This window comes from Bacillus rossius, chromosome 8, assembly GCF_032445375.1.
Source record: "Bacillus rossius redtenbacheri isolate Brsri chromosome 8, Brsri_v3, whole genome shotgun sequence".
NCBI lineage: Eukaryota > Metazoa > Arthropoda > Insecta > Phasmatodea > Bacillidae > Bacillus > Bacillus rossius.
The window spans coordinates 51,057,758-51,074,967 of NC_086336.1; the positions used below are offsets into that span (position 1 = coordinate 51,057,758).

Genomic DNA, 17,210 nt, shown 5'->3' on the forward strand with positions numbered 1-17,210 from the left:
TAATGCCTAAATGGTTTGGTTGCAAAAACCTATTACGGCTCAGTCTCAGGCCGAATATGATATTTCCTTTTCTTCTGGATCAATCATTTCATCAATGTTTTGTTATGACGTTGTCACGTTAAACTATCGTCCGTAAACCGACTTTACAGATAACCAATTTTTTTTTTTTTTAAATTTTGATGTATTTTTCTTGGGTAGCTGGTGGGTGATAAAAAAATGCTCGCTAGATCAGTGCATTAGTTACGAATGGAAACACTAAGTGCTCTATGTTGAGGTTTGTGTTTGGAGGATGGTTTCCTGGCTGACCTTGTTGATGTTAAGGTAGGTCTATAGTACTGTGTTTACCTGAATAACCTGCCCACATTTTTATTGTAAATATGTGTATTGGAAAAGAAAGTTCTAATAAGAATTTAAAGAAACATAAACTTAACATTTTCTATTATTAGAATGATTATTTAACCCGTTAACGTAATTCCCGACTCTGTTATTTACTAAATGTGTGATTTTCCACTAGCGCATTTGCAACTAGCATATCCTAGTGGTGCAAGGTAAACTAGCCCTGAAAGCTACTGGCTTTTCTCTCCAGAGCAGATGAGACATGCAGGTTGGGGGAAAATAAATGTTTCCTGAACACTTGGGTGGAAATAATTATGCAATTAAGGAAGATAATAGCTATTGAGGAAAGAGCAAAATATTTTTTGTTGATTAGTGACATTTTCGTTTCAATTTGTTGCATTACTAATTCATTGCATTGTTGCCGTTCCGTTGCCATTGTGTGCGCACGGAACTAAAAAGTCAATTATATATGAAAGTGAAATTCGGCACGGTTAAACCGCAAACCGGATAACCCACACCCAGATAATCAGGAGTCTACGTAATTGCAAAAACTTTTACTGCTAATGTTGATACATTTGATAGTATGGTAATATTGATACATTTGATAGTACTCTTGTATTTATGTGGCGGTAATTTTTGTTTAATTTTGATAACATATTAAACGTACACGCGTTCGCCCATTCTTTAACTATGCAGGGAAAACTATTTTTTATTTTCACCAAACTGATCACCATTTTTGGCTACACGTAACCTACCGAGGCCACTCGAATACGACTTGTTTATAATATGAACAGTGGACAATTGAGTAGCGTATTGCGGAGAAAAACTTCAATGTGATCCAGAATAGACGTTTTGTGAAAAAACTTGTAATTATATGAAAATATTTGAGATAAATGTGCATTGTGTCGGCAAAATTTGTTCGTGGTACACGGGAAAACGTATCAACATTGGCAAAAGTTGTGCGCTATATCCAATAAATTAATACATAACCTCACATAATTTTGCCAGGACTGAGAAGGAAATTCACAATAAACGGGAATTCATTATAGGCGGGTTCACTATAAACGGGTTCTACTGTATAAGTGAAAACATTTTACATTACAGATGCACCGGAAATAAAAGGGTCGTGTGGGGTTTTGGAGCCACTTCTGTACAGTATAGTGTGATCGTAAGAGAGGCGGAAGTTTTACGATTCATGGAATTGGGATGACCCCTTTCATAATCTGTTTCCGTGCATTGGAGTGTTGTGATAACAGCATGGACTTAAAAGTCTGTTAACTTGCTGAATGGTGGAGTTAGGGGCATGTGTTTGGATTGTTGTGGATGGGGGAAAAGAATGCAGTGTGCCAGTGTAGTTGGATAGGCGTGATGTGGTGCTATTGAAACATTTTTCTCTCTAACCTTAAACTTCATTATTTTGATTTGAGTTCAGTAATGTTAATCAAATTTAAACTGTTTTAACTGTTTGGTCCTACATAGATAACACTGAACAATGGTTTGTGTGGATTTTGATAACTGTGAAACTCACAGATTGAGGGTTTTGCTTCTTAATACAACTACGGTACATAGATTGTCTCATTTGTTGTGTTGTGACCAAATAGATATTCCTGCAGTGATCCTTAACTTGATATCAGACATGATGGATCGTTCAAGATATGAAGGAAGGTCAATTGAAGTGTGCCTGTATTAGGTAAATGTTGCCACATTTTTGCATTTTGTCGGTGTTGTTCAAGAGACTGTTTATGCCGAAACGTCGTTGCTAACTGATGTCTAGTCGTGATGTCTGTGGGATGCTAGCATCTTTCTGAGTTAAATTGCTGCATCGTATGTGTACTTTGGTTTATCTGTCCGAAATGTAGGATTTGAGAGTTTAGTTAATGCTAGCAGGTTATTGTCGCTGCTGGATTTTCATATGTATTCTGTGTTTAAATTTTGACACCAATAAAGCATTTTAACCTAGACTGAATAATGGTGTTTGTTTTTGATTCATGGGTGTTTTTGTGACGAAAAAAACTATCTCAGAACTTTGACTTGCAACATCAACAAGTTTCGTTGTCATTTGTTTTTGTCTGTTGTAGCCTATTTCTATGTGCTGCATAGGTTTAGTGCAAACGTTTTGGGAGTTTTGTAACCTCGTCTGTGATGGTGTGATTGGTTTTGTGGTAAGTCTCTACATTTCTATTTATGTATTTTTAAAATTATTTTTATATATTTGATTGGTAGCTGTGTTTCTGACGTAATGTATTTTTGGCAGGCTGTAGGCAGTTTTGTCGTAATGGCCAAAGTTATTATTCTCTTATATCATTGGAGTTGAGCACATTCAGTGCAGTCATAAAGAATGTGATTAATTGCGTGTTGGAAATTTGGTGGATTTTTCTTCTTGTGGGTGTGTCGTGGCTTGTAAAATTAGTCAATTTATTTTTGGTCATATTGTAAAAAGATTTGTCAAAATTGTTGTTGCACTTTCATGATCATCTACGATGTCAAAAGTGGTTTCAATCACGACCTCATTTCTGTCTTGGTCTGTTGAAATGAAATTCAAGTGTTGTGCTGATGTCCTTGCGTCTACTGTAGCACCTCAAAATGATGCAGAGGCATGCAAAGGTTTATAAGTTTGTGATGTGATCACTTACCTATCCCTATCTTCCCTCTGTGGTAGTCATTGTGTGCTCAACTTACAAAAATGCATTTTAAGTTCATTAATGCCATACTAAAAAGAAAATATAGATGAACAATTGAGTGCTACTATTACGATTTTAATAAGAAAACCTGTCAACAAATCTAACAAGCCAAAGTTTTTATTTTATCCGTAATAACGTTCAAGTGGTTGTTTTGTTAGTCACAATACCTTTCAAATCCAGCCTACAATATCTGAGCACTGCCATAAGGTTTATCCTGCAACCTCTCTCATAATCACAAGTGATCATAAAACTACTCCTCTGCAATGAATGTGCATCAGAGAAACATTTTCTAGAAGTTGTCAACTTGACTGTATTACATGTTGATACTGTAACTGTTTCAGATTTGACAGTTCTCAGAAGTAGTATTAAGGGTATCCATTCCCCAACAGTTATTTGGAAAGCATCACATGATGTTTGTTTACTGACAATGCCAACCACATCAAGTAGTTTACGAACACTGTTCATCTAATAACAGTGGCAGAATGTTGTGTACATTGGTAATAAACTTTTGAGAAATGTCAAATTTGAGAAGTTACATGACACTGAATATTCCTTAATGGAATTTTTGCTGTATGCGGAGGTTTAACTAGTTTTTCAATGTGGTTCGACTCTTTTGTCAATCAAACGTGGGGAGAGTAAGTGAAATCAGTTTGTGTTACTCTTCTAATGTTTTCTTATTACTGGTGGTCTCGTAAGCCCTTATTCTTTTTACTATTGATGTTCACTTCAATCACTGAATTAAAGAATTGAATAGACTGTGTTTCATTGTTTGTCTCATTTTGAAAATATTTTCGTGCTTGGTTCTGTATTGTTTTCCATTGCAGCACTTTTATCACTTGTTACTTTTCTCAAAAATGTTTTTAATCTGTTTTTAATTGTAATTATGATAAAGACAACATTTTGCTTTGAAAACGAAGTTGTCATTTAGTTTCCATCACTCTTCAGTAGAAGTAAATGTTTAGTGTTTGCTGGTTAATGATAAATGATAAGCAATATTACTTGTTTTTCAGTTAGCGTTACCTACATTTATTGTTCAATTGGGCTCTTAAATGCATATTTTCATAGGAAACAGCCGAGTGGCACTTACAAACCAAAGCACTGCTAATTTTGAAACGCACTTCACACCAATTTGGGTAGTGTATTAAATTCTCGGTAGAATATATAGTGATACAATTTCTGCTTTGGTTTGAGAGGCATCTCTTTGAATCATTTATGTTTGTTGTTTTGATTGCAACCTTCTTATAGGGTGGAATTTCATGTTTAGTTGCTTTTTGTTAAAACAAGATCGCCTGATAGTGGCTTTTGACGTAGAAATAATTTTTTCTGTTGAAGTAAGGCATTGATTTCTGTGGGTGTGGAATTCATTGTTATGAACATCTCGATGTGGTTCATGCGATTCGATAAATGGAAAGTTGTTTTATAGTGACATCAACAGTCAACACACACTGTATAGTGCTCGTACTGCTATGATGTTTTGCGGTTCTTGAACTATGGTGTCAGTTGCTCTTAGTATCTGTTGCTAAGAATTACAAGGTATGTATGTGTGTAACCTGCTAATCTAGTATGGTTATCATGTTTATCTTAACTTCATTCTGTTTTGTATAACATAAATATTATGTATAGTCTATAATAATTTCAAAGTATATATTTCTATTTAGTATAATATTTACTATTAACTGTATCTGTTGATTCAAAAAATAATTTACATGCTAATAGAGTAGCAGTCTGCTATAAGAGTATAATCATTTTTTCTAAATACTTATCACTATTTTTAAATATTAGTAAGCATTGTGGCTTGTAGAGCTGGTATCAGACATCATCCATAGTGCATTGTGCAGTTCTTTGTGAAACCTTGTTCAGACATGTGTTTATGCGCTTATGGTAGGCCTGTGTGAATTTTCAAATTTTTAGGTCGAATAATAAAGTACATATTTGTATTTGATTTGACTTTGAATATTAACACTTCAAAATTACAAATATTTGTTTGTTTACAAATACTTGACATATCATACCTTATGAGTTTGTCATATACCAATGCTCACTGGTGAGATGTAAGACATTTGTGCGATATAAATACCCTTTTTTGATGTTTAATGAGAATTCATTATAAAAAAATATTAACAAAATGAAACGTGTTAAAGCTAAACAGTAATAGGTTAAAATTGTGTAAACAATTCAAACCACATATATATTTGTCATTTCAAATTTGAAAACAAATTATTATTTGTATTCTTTTCGTCACATGCACCAGAGGTGGGAAAATTTTTTTTAAAAGTCAGCAACCATGAACTGCAACACAACAAAACACGATGAGCATGAGATGGGCATTAGAAGAAGTAATTGTCATAGTTTCAACGGCATATCAATTGATAGTTCACAATTGATCTAACACCATGGAATACAGAAGCAGCTGTATATATCTATGATGAAACAGACATTGCGTATAAAAGTATATAAAAACCGTAAATAATGGTTTAAAATGCAAGATGAAATTAGCAAAAATGGTGTTGATAATATTAATGAACAAAAATATAGTTTACCTGGCTGCCGTTAACAAAGGGAACTCGTGAATAACTAGGATTTAAATAAGTAAATATGAACTCATTCAATCACTTATTTGGGAATACAAAATTAAAAAAAAAAAAATTCACATTTTTCATAAATTAGATTGCAATGGGTTTCATAGTATTTTGTGGTTCCCAAAAATGTTATCGATCAATATGTAGAGTAGCAGGTTGTGGAAAATAAGGCGAATATAAACTAAAATAAAATGTTGTTTGGTTAGGTTAAGTTTGTTTAGCTGCATACGTAATTAAAGACAATTTCAGTATCAAAATATTTTACAAACTTTTTCCTTATAATTCTAGCTGACTTAACCAACTTTAAACTTTAATAATATTGGTCTAATTCTCATTCTTACTATTCAAATTTAATCTTCATATTTTCAAATAATCTTATCATATCCATATTCGATTTGAACTAAAAAATTGATATTCGTACAGGTCTAGCATATGACCTTACGGGTTAGTTAGCAGTTCTGTGGATTCAGGTGTATACATCTGCTCCAATATTCATTATTTAGAGGTACATCAAAAAGAGAGCTTTCAAGCACTTGTCTTTTCAACATATTAGTAGGAGTTTTGGCTCATGGTGTAAGCCACTGTAATTCACACCCGTAGCTAGAGCAAAGATTTTATACAAAAATTTGAGTTTTTCATGCATATTGTGATGCAAGTTTACTGTCCATTATAGGCTAAATCATTTACTTCATCTTGGATCATATTCAAAAACAAAAACAGGTGAAATATAATCATTGCACATTACACCACTGTGATCCCATTGTCAAAATAAATTTACAAGTACTGGGGGTGTACTGAAACCATTTTTTTTTTCTTCAATCTAAGTCTAAGACAAAAATCTTAGTAATGCTTCTGTATGTATATCATACAATTGCAGCTTGATGTTTACAAACATTTTGTAATAGATGGACCAAAATTATTGGATTTCAAGGATTTCATTTGTTAATATTGATTCGGAACTGTACTTGAATCCCATTGAAAGCATTTGCCCACGTGTCTGTACGAGGCTTCACAGCTAGTCTTTAAGGCTATGTGTAGTGTTAAACATTAAGTGGTTTTGCTTTTTATTAACTTATTCATGTTACACGATGAACGTTACTTGTGACATTTTGCTATCCTATTTTACGGCACAGTTCACAGCCTCGTCGTGACCACAATCAGCTGTCACACAGGAGTGGCCTCTAGAGTTGATGCTGCAGTCTTCTAGATGAGGTAAGCCAGAGTCTAGAATATGACCGCTAGTTGTGAGGACAATGTTGGCTCGGGACTGTGAGAATCTGCATGTGTACACACCTGTTTCCCCCACCAACGCATTCCATCAGTGGTCCATCATCATCTCTTCACCCCTCGTCTTGTCCAGTGACGTTCATGTCGACAAGAAGTTAAGCTACATTCATTCATAAGTTTGCTATCTATGAAGTGTTGCTATAAGTATAGGAAGTAGGGGAAACTCTTGGAAATTAAAATGGCCAGGGAATATGAGGAATGGTCACACAAATCACAAAATACTTATGAAATTTTTCCTTGCGATGGCAGAAGTGAAGACACCTCAAAAAAATGCTAAAACTTTTAATATTACGAAATTCGGTTGAAATTCCTTCTCTTCGTAACAGCCCAGACCTTTTACTGTTAACATGAGTAAATGGGATGAAACTTATTTTGAGTGTTTATATACAAGTTTGATAGCATACATTTAATAATTTTATGTGAATCGATAGCATTGGTTTACAAACACACTATCTATCTAAAATGGCATTATATTGCTATGCAGCCATTTATTATGATGCTATTGTATCGCTTGTTATAAGCAGTCCAAGTTGAATTTTATTTCTAGTAATAGTGGAGATCATTTGCTTCTGTACATTAATAGAGCTGAAATTCTGAACAGTTATTCAAAAATAGTAGACTTATATAATGTGCGGTAAAATTAAAATTAATACCTTTCTTTTGAAAAGGAGATAAAGACAAGTATTTTCATGAAGACTATATTTATTTGTGATTTTCTGCAATGTTCGCATCGACCGTGCGTATGTAGGGCCTTAAACAAAAAATGTGAAATGAAAAACTAGCCTGCACACATTTTGTAACTGGTACGGAGAAAAAAAAGGCATTGGGAATCTTTGGAAGTTCAAAACTAAAACAAATTTGAGGCAAAACAACATGATGGGTTATGAAGTGTGCAAGACCATCAACAAATCTGGAAGGGTAGCGATATAAAATAAGTGATACGTAAAACTAGCTTTCATAATCAGGGAACCTCAACTTGTGAAACTGGTAACATCAGGTGTACAAAAAAAATTATTTTAGTTTTTTATTGTTTGTAATTTTACGCTACTGATTATTCACTTTTACATATAATTTTTCAGTAGGTTAGGTTACCTACATTATGCTATAGGTAATTCATAACCAGCCATTCAAATAATTTCACATTTTCAATGCAGCCGACAAAAATAACCTAACCCAACTGATTTTTTTTTACAGTGTCACAGTATTTGTTATAAAAATAAGCTAACCTAAACACTTGTTAATGGTAAAGTAATTGAAGTATCACAATGCCCTCTTTGAGATAGATTGAAAAATATGTCCCGAAGCAAAAAAAAAATCATTTTATTTTTTATAAGAGAGGCTTTTCTTTAAGATTACTAAAAATTAATTCCAGTGGGGTGAGTTCTACCAAGTTATATCATATTTATAGGTGCATGTTAAGTCAGTTGCTGGTGTTTTCTTTCGAGAAAATATGTTTTGTCATGTAAATATTTATATAATTTTGTAAGCATATGTTATAAGATTATAACGAAACCTTTGAATGGTATGCGCAAACTACTTTTCCTCCAGAAAAAGTGTCAGTTCCAAGTAGCGCTGCCGGATTATTAGTGTCTGGAAGGTCGGAGAAACTTGTCAATCCAGGACTGGAAAACCTGGAAAAGACAAGGGAATTTTAACATTTTTAAAATTGGTAAAATTTAGTTTCTTTTACATCCATGTTGTTTCTGATTGATAAGATTTGAGTTACAAAAGTTATAGAATACAGTTGTGAACTTTATATCTTTGGCCATTGCTTTAAACTGGTGCTAGTGCATCAGTGCCACTATATACACCTATAATGTACCTGCAGGGTCTGATTAGCAATTGCCTTGCATCCCAACCCCTCCGTGATTATTGTTACTGCCTTTGGTTCATCCCTTCCCTTCTAGTGATCACGTGGCTCAGAGTGTGAATGGCACTGAATACCCACACTGCATTTAAGGACTTGCGAGCTCTGCCTCCCTCTCTTTATTGTCGGTTGTTTAGGTTGATCTATTAGTTTGAGTTGCAGCAACATTAGTGGCATAGGGCAAGTTATGTTATGCAAGTTATTTGCTCTGATTGTGTAGGTTATTTAGATGGCAATATATTCAACATATTAACTTTGTTTCTTTTATTTGTTAAATTTTTCATTTAGCTCTTTGTCATCAAATCTTAATATTTGGCTCAATAGTTACTTTATTGTGTGCATAAATATATAAATATATTTTTTAACTTCTCTGTTTTAATCAACACCTTGATATATCCACTCCACTCACATCTTGGCAATTAGATCTTAATGCCTCGAACTCTTTCTTCTCCTGGAATCGCGATCTTCGTTTACCTTAACATAATTTGTAAACTTTTGATAATTCACGTAATTTTTCCTATCGAGATCTAATGTCTCACACAAAGTGTGTACATTTTAATTAGTCCCCGAGTTGAAATTCTAAACAATATAATGAATATCTAAATTAAATATTATACTTTCGTTATATACTGTATACAGATTTTTTATATTTTTTTATATTAAGCTATTAGACAGAAACCTTTCCTTTAAAGTATTGTAGTTGTGGGATGTCGCAAGTTTTGTAAAACTACGTAACTGGGAAGATATTTTACCCAGTGCCTGTGGATAGGTAATCTTTGATAACTTTAGTTAATTAACTCTGAACCTATATTTTTTTGTAACATAGGTTCACACTTGAGCTGGTCACCTATATAATACTAAATAATATATTTCTAGAATAGGTGGTGGTGGTTTGTATTCTTTTTGCACCTTTCCCGTCCTGTTGCACATGGGAGTATAATACTGGACACTGATGTTATTCAGTATATTTCACCTTAACAATACAACTTAAGTTTGTATGTGTAATACTGATTTGTATGTTGTGTTAAAACTTGGAAGAAAATAAAATTTTTTATATGATTCACTGAAATAAATTTTTTGGCGTACTCATAGTGTTTTATTTCGTGTATGTTACCAAATACTTACTGTACATATCAAATGACAAGTTTTTTGTTTAAATTTTACACAAGTCTTTGTGTAAGGACACACAAGATAGCTGGATTTATTATTATAAAAAATGTTAAGACTGAAGATTGGATTACAGTGGGTGAGTTGACTAGCGACGTGCTTGCAGAATCGTTGGTTATAAACAAACTTGCTGCTCGCATGGCTCCAGTGAGTTAAGACTGTTCTATTTTTCATTTATGGGTCATTCTCAAGATAGGGACAATTGACCTGACCACATAAAACAAAAATGAAAATGGTCTTTACTTTGTATGATTTTTTTTTACTTATCAAAAATTAAAAGTTAGTCATCACCCAATTAGCAGCAGTAATCAACGATCAATTTTTACCATTTTATGTTTGGTAATACAAGTGTGCTTGGCACGGAGTTGATGCTCAATGGCATGGAGTTGAAATCACTGTATATTTACTTCAAATTACTGAAAATATATCATATATTAGGTTAAATCAAAATTTGGTACCATTTTAATAACATAATCATTTACCCTGTAGGGCCGCTTAAAAATTTTAACTGGTTCAACAGTTTCAGTTCTGGTTCATCAAGAACTTTTTAAATGTCACATAACTTACACTGTGAAAGTTAGCTAAACATTAGTAAATCATTAATTTCAAAACATTTAATAATGACACATTAGCCTTCAACATTGATACTATCTGAGTGCAAACTTTAGAATGTGGTGATTCTTTGTGAGAGCTTCTAAGTACATACTTTGTAACTGAATACATCTTTCATGTACTTCAAGCACCTATATTTCTTGAGAATTTTCCCTGCAAACAACTGCTTACATTTCCGAAGATTCTTTTTATTTTTAGAATTTTTTTTTATTTGTGCTAACAATGCTTTGTTAAAAACTAGCTTACGACAAACATTTTCAGACACTGTTTGCCCAGAAAGTAAATTCTTTTCATTCGTTTTAGGAGAATCTCACAAACTGTTTCTGTTTTTGAACAGCTCTATAATACCTTGTTTTAAATTTATTGTATTTTTCTAGTTTACTTATTTTTCTGTAAGCTTTTGCTCTGTCTTTCCTTACTTTTCTCCTTCCTGATAATGTTCTTGTGGCAGATGATGTACACAGTGATCACTATTTTGTAACACAGATGGACTATTAGGGGGACTGTTTTCACTTAAACAGTCACCAACATTTTTTTCTTTTTTCTTTTTTCTGGTTTTCTCTGTACTTCTTTGCAGACTGTTCCCACATTTTTCTTTTATCTCTATTGGACAGCTCACAAATCGTTACAATTTTCCCTTCTTGTTTACGTTTGTGATATCGTTCCCTCTCTTTTTGTTTTACTTCTTCATATAAGTCTGGATTGTTCACGATATGTTCCCTTCGTTTTCTCTCTGTTTCTCTGTTTTTCTTATGACTATCCTCAATTGATTTCTGTGTTTTTTTTATTGGTTTTTGTCATGTTTTTCTAGGTTCTTCTTATATTTTTAACAAACCTGAAACAAAATGTAACCTTTTACTAACTACTAGCTTACTTGGCTCAAGAAATTATCTGACATTGTCAAATTATAAAATCAGAAATATTGAAGCTACATGAAGTTAAATTTATTGTATGCTGTGGCTAACTTCTCAATTGAAGTCAGGTTGAGTACCTGTAGATACCTACATGTTTCAATATCATTACTTACACTCTTGAACATCATTGTCCAATTCTATTCAGTAGAAGATACCAATTGATATACAGGAAATAAATTTAAGTTATAAAATTACTATTTGAGAGTAGAAACATACTTTTAAATATGTTTTCATAGGGAAAAAAAAGTTAGTGTACAATGGAAGTAGCAATACAATGCTGTGCTAATTTTCTTACCATTTACACATTCTAGAGAACATATTCAACTAGATTGCTTATATGCTAACAATAGATACAATGGTACGTAATATTATGTTCTGCAAAGCCTATAATATTTAATATGTTCCAAACAAACAGTAGGGAATGTATTGTATACATCAACTCCGTGCAGTTCATCAACTCCATGGCCAGGACATTCCATGGAGTTGATGAAATGGTGTTAGTAATTTTGCCATAATTAAGATTTTTAGGTTAGGAAGACATTGTTTTATATTTTACAAGTATTCTTTCTTTGCTTTTAATTCACATTAATCTGGATGCTTTCAGCAATTAATTACCTACTATTCTTAGAGATAGGTAATAAACCTACTCACCTAATATCTCATTTCAAATAACTAATCCTACTAAATCACTCACTACCACCATAGAATCACTTTTCCACATGATACATAATGGCTTAATCTATGGAACTGTTTCAATTAAAACATTGTTGCAAATACCATGTTGTGATTTTTTTTTTACAATTTCTTGTTTTCTATTGAGTTGATGGCTACTTTGGGAACAGAACTAGATACATTAAAAAGAGTACCACAATTTTTTTTTATTTCATATATGTAGTACAGAACTACTCATTTATATTTATTGCATTTTCATACAGTATTTTAATTGTTACTAAAAAAACTGTCAGTTCCAGTACTTAAACTACATAATAGATGTAGTGAGCTACAGTCCATGGAGTTGATATTTCAAGAACTTTAAGGGTTTCATTAATTCTAATACTGATCATATTCATATTTTGTGAAATGGCACATATTTAAAAGAATACATTGAAGTTAAGTTATATAAAAGCTGTAAATTTATTCAATATAATAAGACTAAAGTAGTTGGTTTCATCAATTGTCCCTTTTTCTGAGAATGACCCTTATAGTATTCGCCAGTGATGTGTAACCATATAACCTTGGTAACTAGCAAATTCATGTTGTCTCATGTTACAAATAAATAATACAAAACTTGAACACAAAATTTAACATAATGCAGTGTGTGATAAATGTACAAAAAGTATTCATTTGGGGGGGGGGGGGGGGGGGGGGGGGTTGTAAAAGGTTATTCTGGGTGCTCGCCCATCAGCGTAGTAGTAGGGGCTATACCTGTTGTGCACCCATCAGCTTGGTAGTAGGGGAACATACATGATGTCAAAATTATTTTAAAATTTTCTTTCTCTAAAAACTTATGAATCTTATAAGATTTATTTAATCTAAAATTTGCAGGCCAATAAATTCATTAAATCAATGTTTATCTGGAAGATTTTAAAACAGACATTCTTACAGAGAACTCGGTTTCCAAACAATTTTTATTAAGCTGAATCAGTTTTTCAAGATTTAACAGTAAAAATTTAACCACAAAATTATTTTTTAACATAGTTGAATTTATTTAGGCTAGCAATTTCTTGTTTATAGTAGAGCTATCTCTAAATTTCAATGTTAACTGTCAAAATTGTATTACATCTCTTTTAAGTTGACACTAATTGAGGCACTGACATTGTAAAGGATCTAAGTGCCATATTTCACCACATTGTGATTTCCCCAGGAAAAGAAGGATCTACTGAAGATGCCAAAGTGAACATGAACCAAAAATACCACAAATGTTATCATAATGCAACAAAATAAGTCAGTGGTGGTGTATTTATACTCCTCAATTGGTTTTTCTTTCCCTTTTAAATTAAACCATTACCTAATGACACTTATCTCCTTTTAATTTTTATCACTATAAATTTCTATAACATAAAGTGTTAAAGGATAGTTCTATCATAAAATTTAATTTGGTATGTCACCTAATATTTACGAAAGTGATTATATACTGGTTTATGTTGCTACACATGGGTCCGTCATCTTTGTCACATTTCCATTCGTCGACTTATGTTCCATTTTCACAAAATTACTCTTACCAAATGCCATATACTGAGAGCCAAGATGTTTACACATAAAAAAATTAAGTATAAAATGACACATTTCAATGATAAAATCATATTGCCTCTTAAAAGCTTTTCAAAGTTGGTAAAGCTTTGGTTACATTGTGTGAGTTTTCTTTCTGTTCTTGCTTCTTAGTCATAACTAGCTCATCAGTGTCAATTACACATTTAAAACACTTGCTCCTTAAAGGTGTCATATAAAGTTTTTGTGAATCACATTGTTATCCAATTGTTTTATTTTTATTAAAAGTATAGTTATTGAATCATTAATTGTAACTTAATACGATCAAATCAAACACTGCAATTGTATGCAAATATCAATCAAAGTAGACAAGTCTTAAACTTCCCAAAAACCAAAGTGAGTAATGAGTTAAGACTACCAGAGTTTGTTCGCTACTACATTCATAGGTGAGAAACTATGAAACACTGTCATTGTTGATGCCTGATGGACAAACATTTTTTAGTGACAATACGCATGTACAAGATTTCCTGCAGAGAAGTCTGTGGCTGTATTACAGTGTGAGCATTGTTTTTGCGAATGTTAGGCCACTGCTCACTGTAATTTTATTTGCCATTCATCGTTTGGTGTGGTCAATGAAGCAAGCATGTGGAAGCTTGTATACACGATAATTCATTTCATGGAATGGTTTGTTTTTTTTGTGATCTTGGTCATTTTTACAATTATTATGCACAAGCTTAATATTGTACTGTTGACCCAAATACATGTTAAGTGAGATGGAAATGGTAAAATCTTGATTAATCAGTACAGAAGGAAATCCTAATGCGATTAGTTATCCTAACAGATATATTATTAAATTCTATTTGTCAACTGTTCATTTATTTTGTCATACACATTATAAGATGGTATAAGATTGTGTATGCAAGGGTCTGAAATAAAAAAGAAATTAAGTAGAGTGAGAACTACGCCAGCTCTGGTAATGGTGCAGACTAGATATTCTCTTTCAAGGAATGCAAAATAGGTAAATTAATTTTGGCAAGATAAATTTTACAGATTTGTGTGGACACCTAGGTTATCTACTGTTACCCTGAGATGACATCATTGGTCAACTTACACTGGTTGTAAAGAAGTTGAAATGTAATGTTTCATTCCACTGAGGCATTAAAGAAGTGGTTATCAGCTGTTTTGACAGTAAGGCTATGTACTTCTTAAGGTAACATAAACAGTGTTGCTTATTGACGACCCTACGTTACGACAATCTCCAAATTTGTACGATGCATCAAGGGACAAAAGGTGTTTTTTTTTTTAATATTTAATTTTTAAAACTCATCTTTACTTTGTGACTGAGCTGCTAAACAAGCAGCACTAGTATTTGCAAAAGTGACCACAACTAGTGAGGATGAGTTTCAGTTCTTTGTAATGTGCAGCTGACTGTGAACGCCTTTCGGCATACATCTATTGCCATAAATGTGTTAGGCTTGCATGTATGCCGAATGAAGCTTGCTTAGAGCATCCCTGCTCTTACAAATGCTGACAGTTGCATAATATATAAGCACTTAAATTTAAGAAATGTGATCATTTTTTTCAAGTGTGCATTACAATTTTCGTATAAATTCGCATCACTGAATATGTGTGAATATTTCATGGTTTGAAGTTTAAAAAAAAACATGCAATTTCAGGTTTATAAGCGTGACAGTATAAAATTTATCCTTATTTATTAATTGAAAGCAAAATAGAGGTATATCACTGTAATGATAAAAATGAATAAATATTCCAATTAAGGAAATTGGTGTTCAAATATGTATTCATGTGAATGCATAACCTGTTAAGACATCTGGCAACAGCATGCTCCATAAGTCATGTACTGCAATCTAAGCGCGAGTGTCTCTAGTGAGTGCGAGGCATGCGTGTGCCAATGTCCTCCGGATTGCCTTGCCGAAAACCAAGAGCGGGCGGGCATACACAGAACAACACATCTTTAAAGGAAGATGTTTAGTCAAATACCACAAAATGTATGTTTTCCCTTCACATTCCTCATTATTTAGGTTAGGAAGTATACCACAAGCACCAAATAAAATTTTTTCTTTAAATATATAATGTATTTGCCATGTGAAACAACATAATATAAAGTTAAAGTTGACTTTCTATCACATTTCACATCAGGTCACATATTGATTTGCAAGATCACAGTTATGGTCTGACTTATCTGCTTAGCCCACAATCTATGAACAAAAAAAAAATCATAAAAATAAAAACAGCTACTAAAAAACTATCATTAACAACTATACAATTTATATAAATACAAAATGTATGCCATGCAAAAATTTATCAAACACTACTTCAGGAACTTTATGTATCCAATTACTCTCAACATTAAACCACTTGCTTTTCGAGTACAACTTTAACAGTCACAGTTGGTGGTTATAAATTATATACAAAAATTAAAGAAAAGACAATATATATGAATTATATACATTCAGCATATAAGCTGTTTATAACAGCTAAATATACTTACGATGATGACAGCCAGCCGTGTTTATTTAACTAGCATCACATTTATATATTTACTGTATCTGCTACTAGAACTGATTTTGTTGACAATTTATTTAAAAATTAATTTATTTAACTATGCCAGTTTTTGGTATGTACTATCATTTCCAGCCCTTCAGTTTTTCAGCAAATCACCCACAAAACAAATACTTTTATTATACGTTACAAACCTGCTTAAAAAAAAAAAATAATTATAAACCATACTACGTGTTTTAATTCACAACTAAAAATCAACAAACACAACTTTGTTCTAAACATTAATTACGGTACATCCAAGAAAAAGCCCAACAGCATAGCTCAGGATTTGATCAACTCGTGGTATCTGTGGGCAGCACAATGTTTCTACCCAAGAAACATTATATATTTCATTCTCTATGAAATACTGACAACAAAATGGATGCAAATATTACTCTTAACCACTTCATATTCAAAATCAAATGAAACCTGGAAGGTCCACTGGGATACCTCTGATAAATAATGGGCTTTTGTCCAACGGCCTAACTAGAACTTGTGTCAAGGATGTCCAAGTTTCTGCAAGATTGTATCTTGTGGTAAGTACTGTTTATCAGGTATTTTACCCAGGTATTTTAGGAATAGTTTACTGAACACAACTGTTTTTGAACATTATTCTTTACTAGACACGACCTGAAGTTTTATGTATTAATACGAATTCGATACCTGTCTCTTAATAACTCTGTAAATATAAATAGTACATATAATTGATCCTATGGATACTAACTTTTATATAGAAATTTTTTTTTACAATAGTTAAAAGATTATGAATCAGATATGTGATGTACACGTCTCTTGAAATCCAAATATCTCGGAAGATGTCTTTGACACACACTTTTAGGTGAAGACACGTTTCGGAACAACAGCCACAGTTCTGGGAAGTATCACATAGTCAACTAATGCAATACCCACTATTTTTGACTTGATTATTTCGTAAATTAATACTAATTGCATAACTGACAACATGGACATCATAAAAAGTTTCAAGAAATATCAGTGC

At 32.6% G+C, this 17,210-nt stretch overlaps 1 protein-coding gene across 1 annotated transcript in view; it reads left to right on the top strand.

The window, feature by feature from the left end:
* The window catches only part of LOC134534918 (myelin expression factor 2-like), a 39,553-nt gene extending 29,718 nt beyond the window's left edge, over positions 1-9,835 (top strand). Inside the window, exon 10 of the mRNA XM_063373616.1 lies at positions 1,971-9,835. Coding sequence (XP_063229686.1) covers positions 1,971-2,026 — 56 coding nt within the window. The 3' untranslated portion in view covers positions 2,027-9,835. The remainder of the gene's footprint in view (positions 1-1,970) is intronic.
* The last annotated feature ends 7,375 nt before the right edge of the window (positions 9,836-17,210 follow it).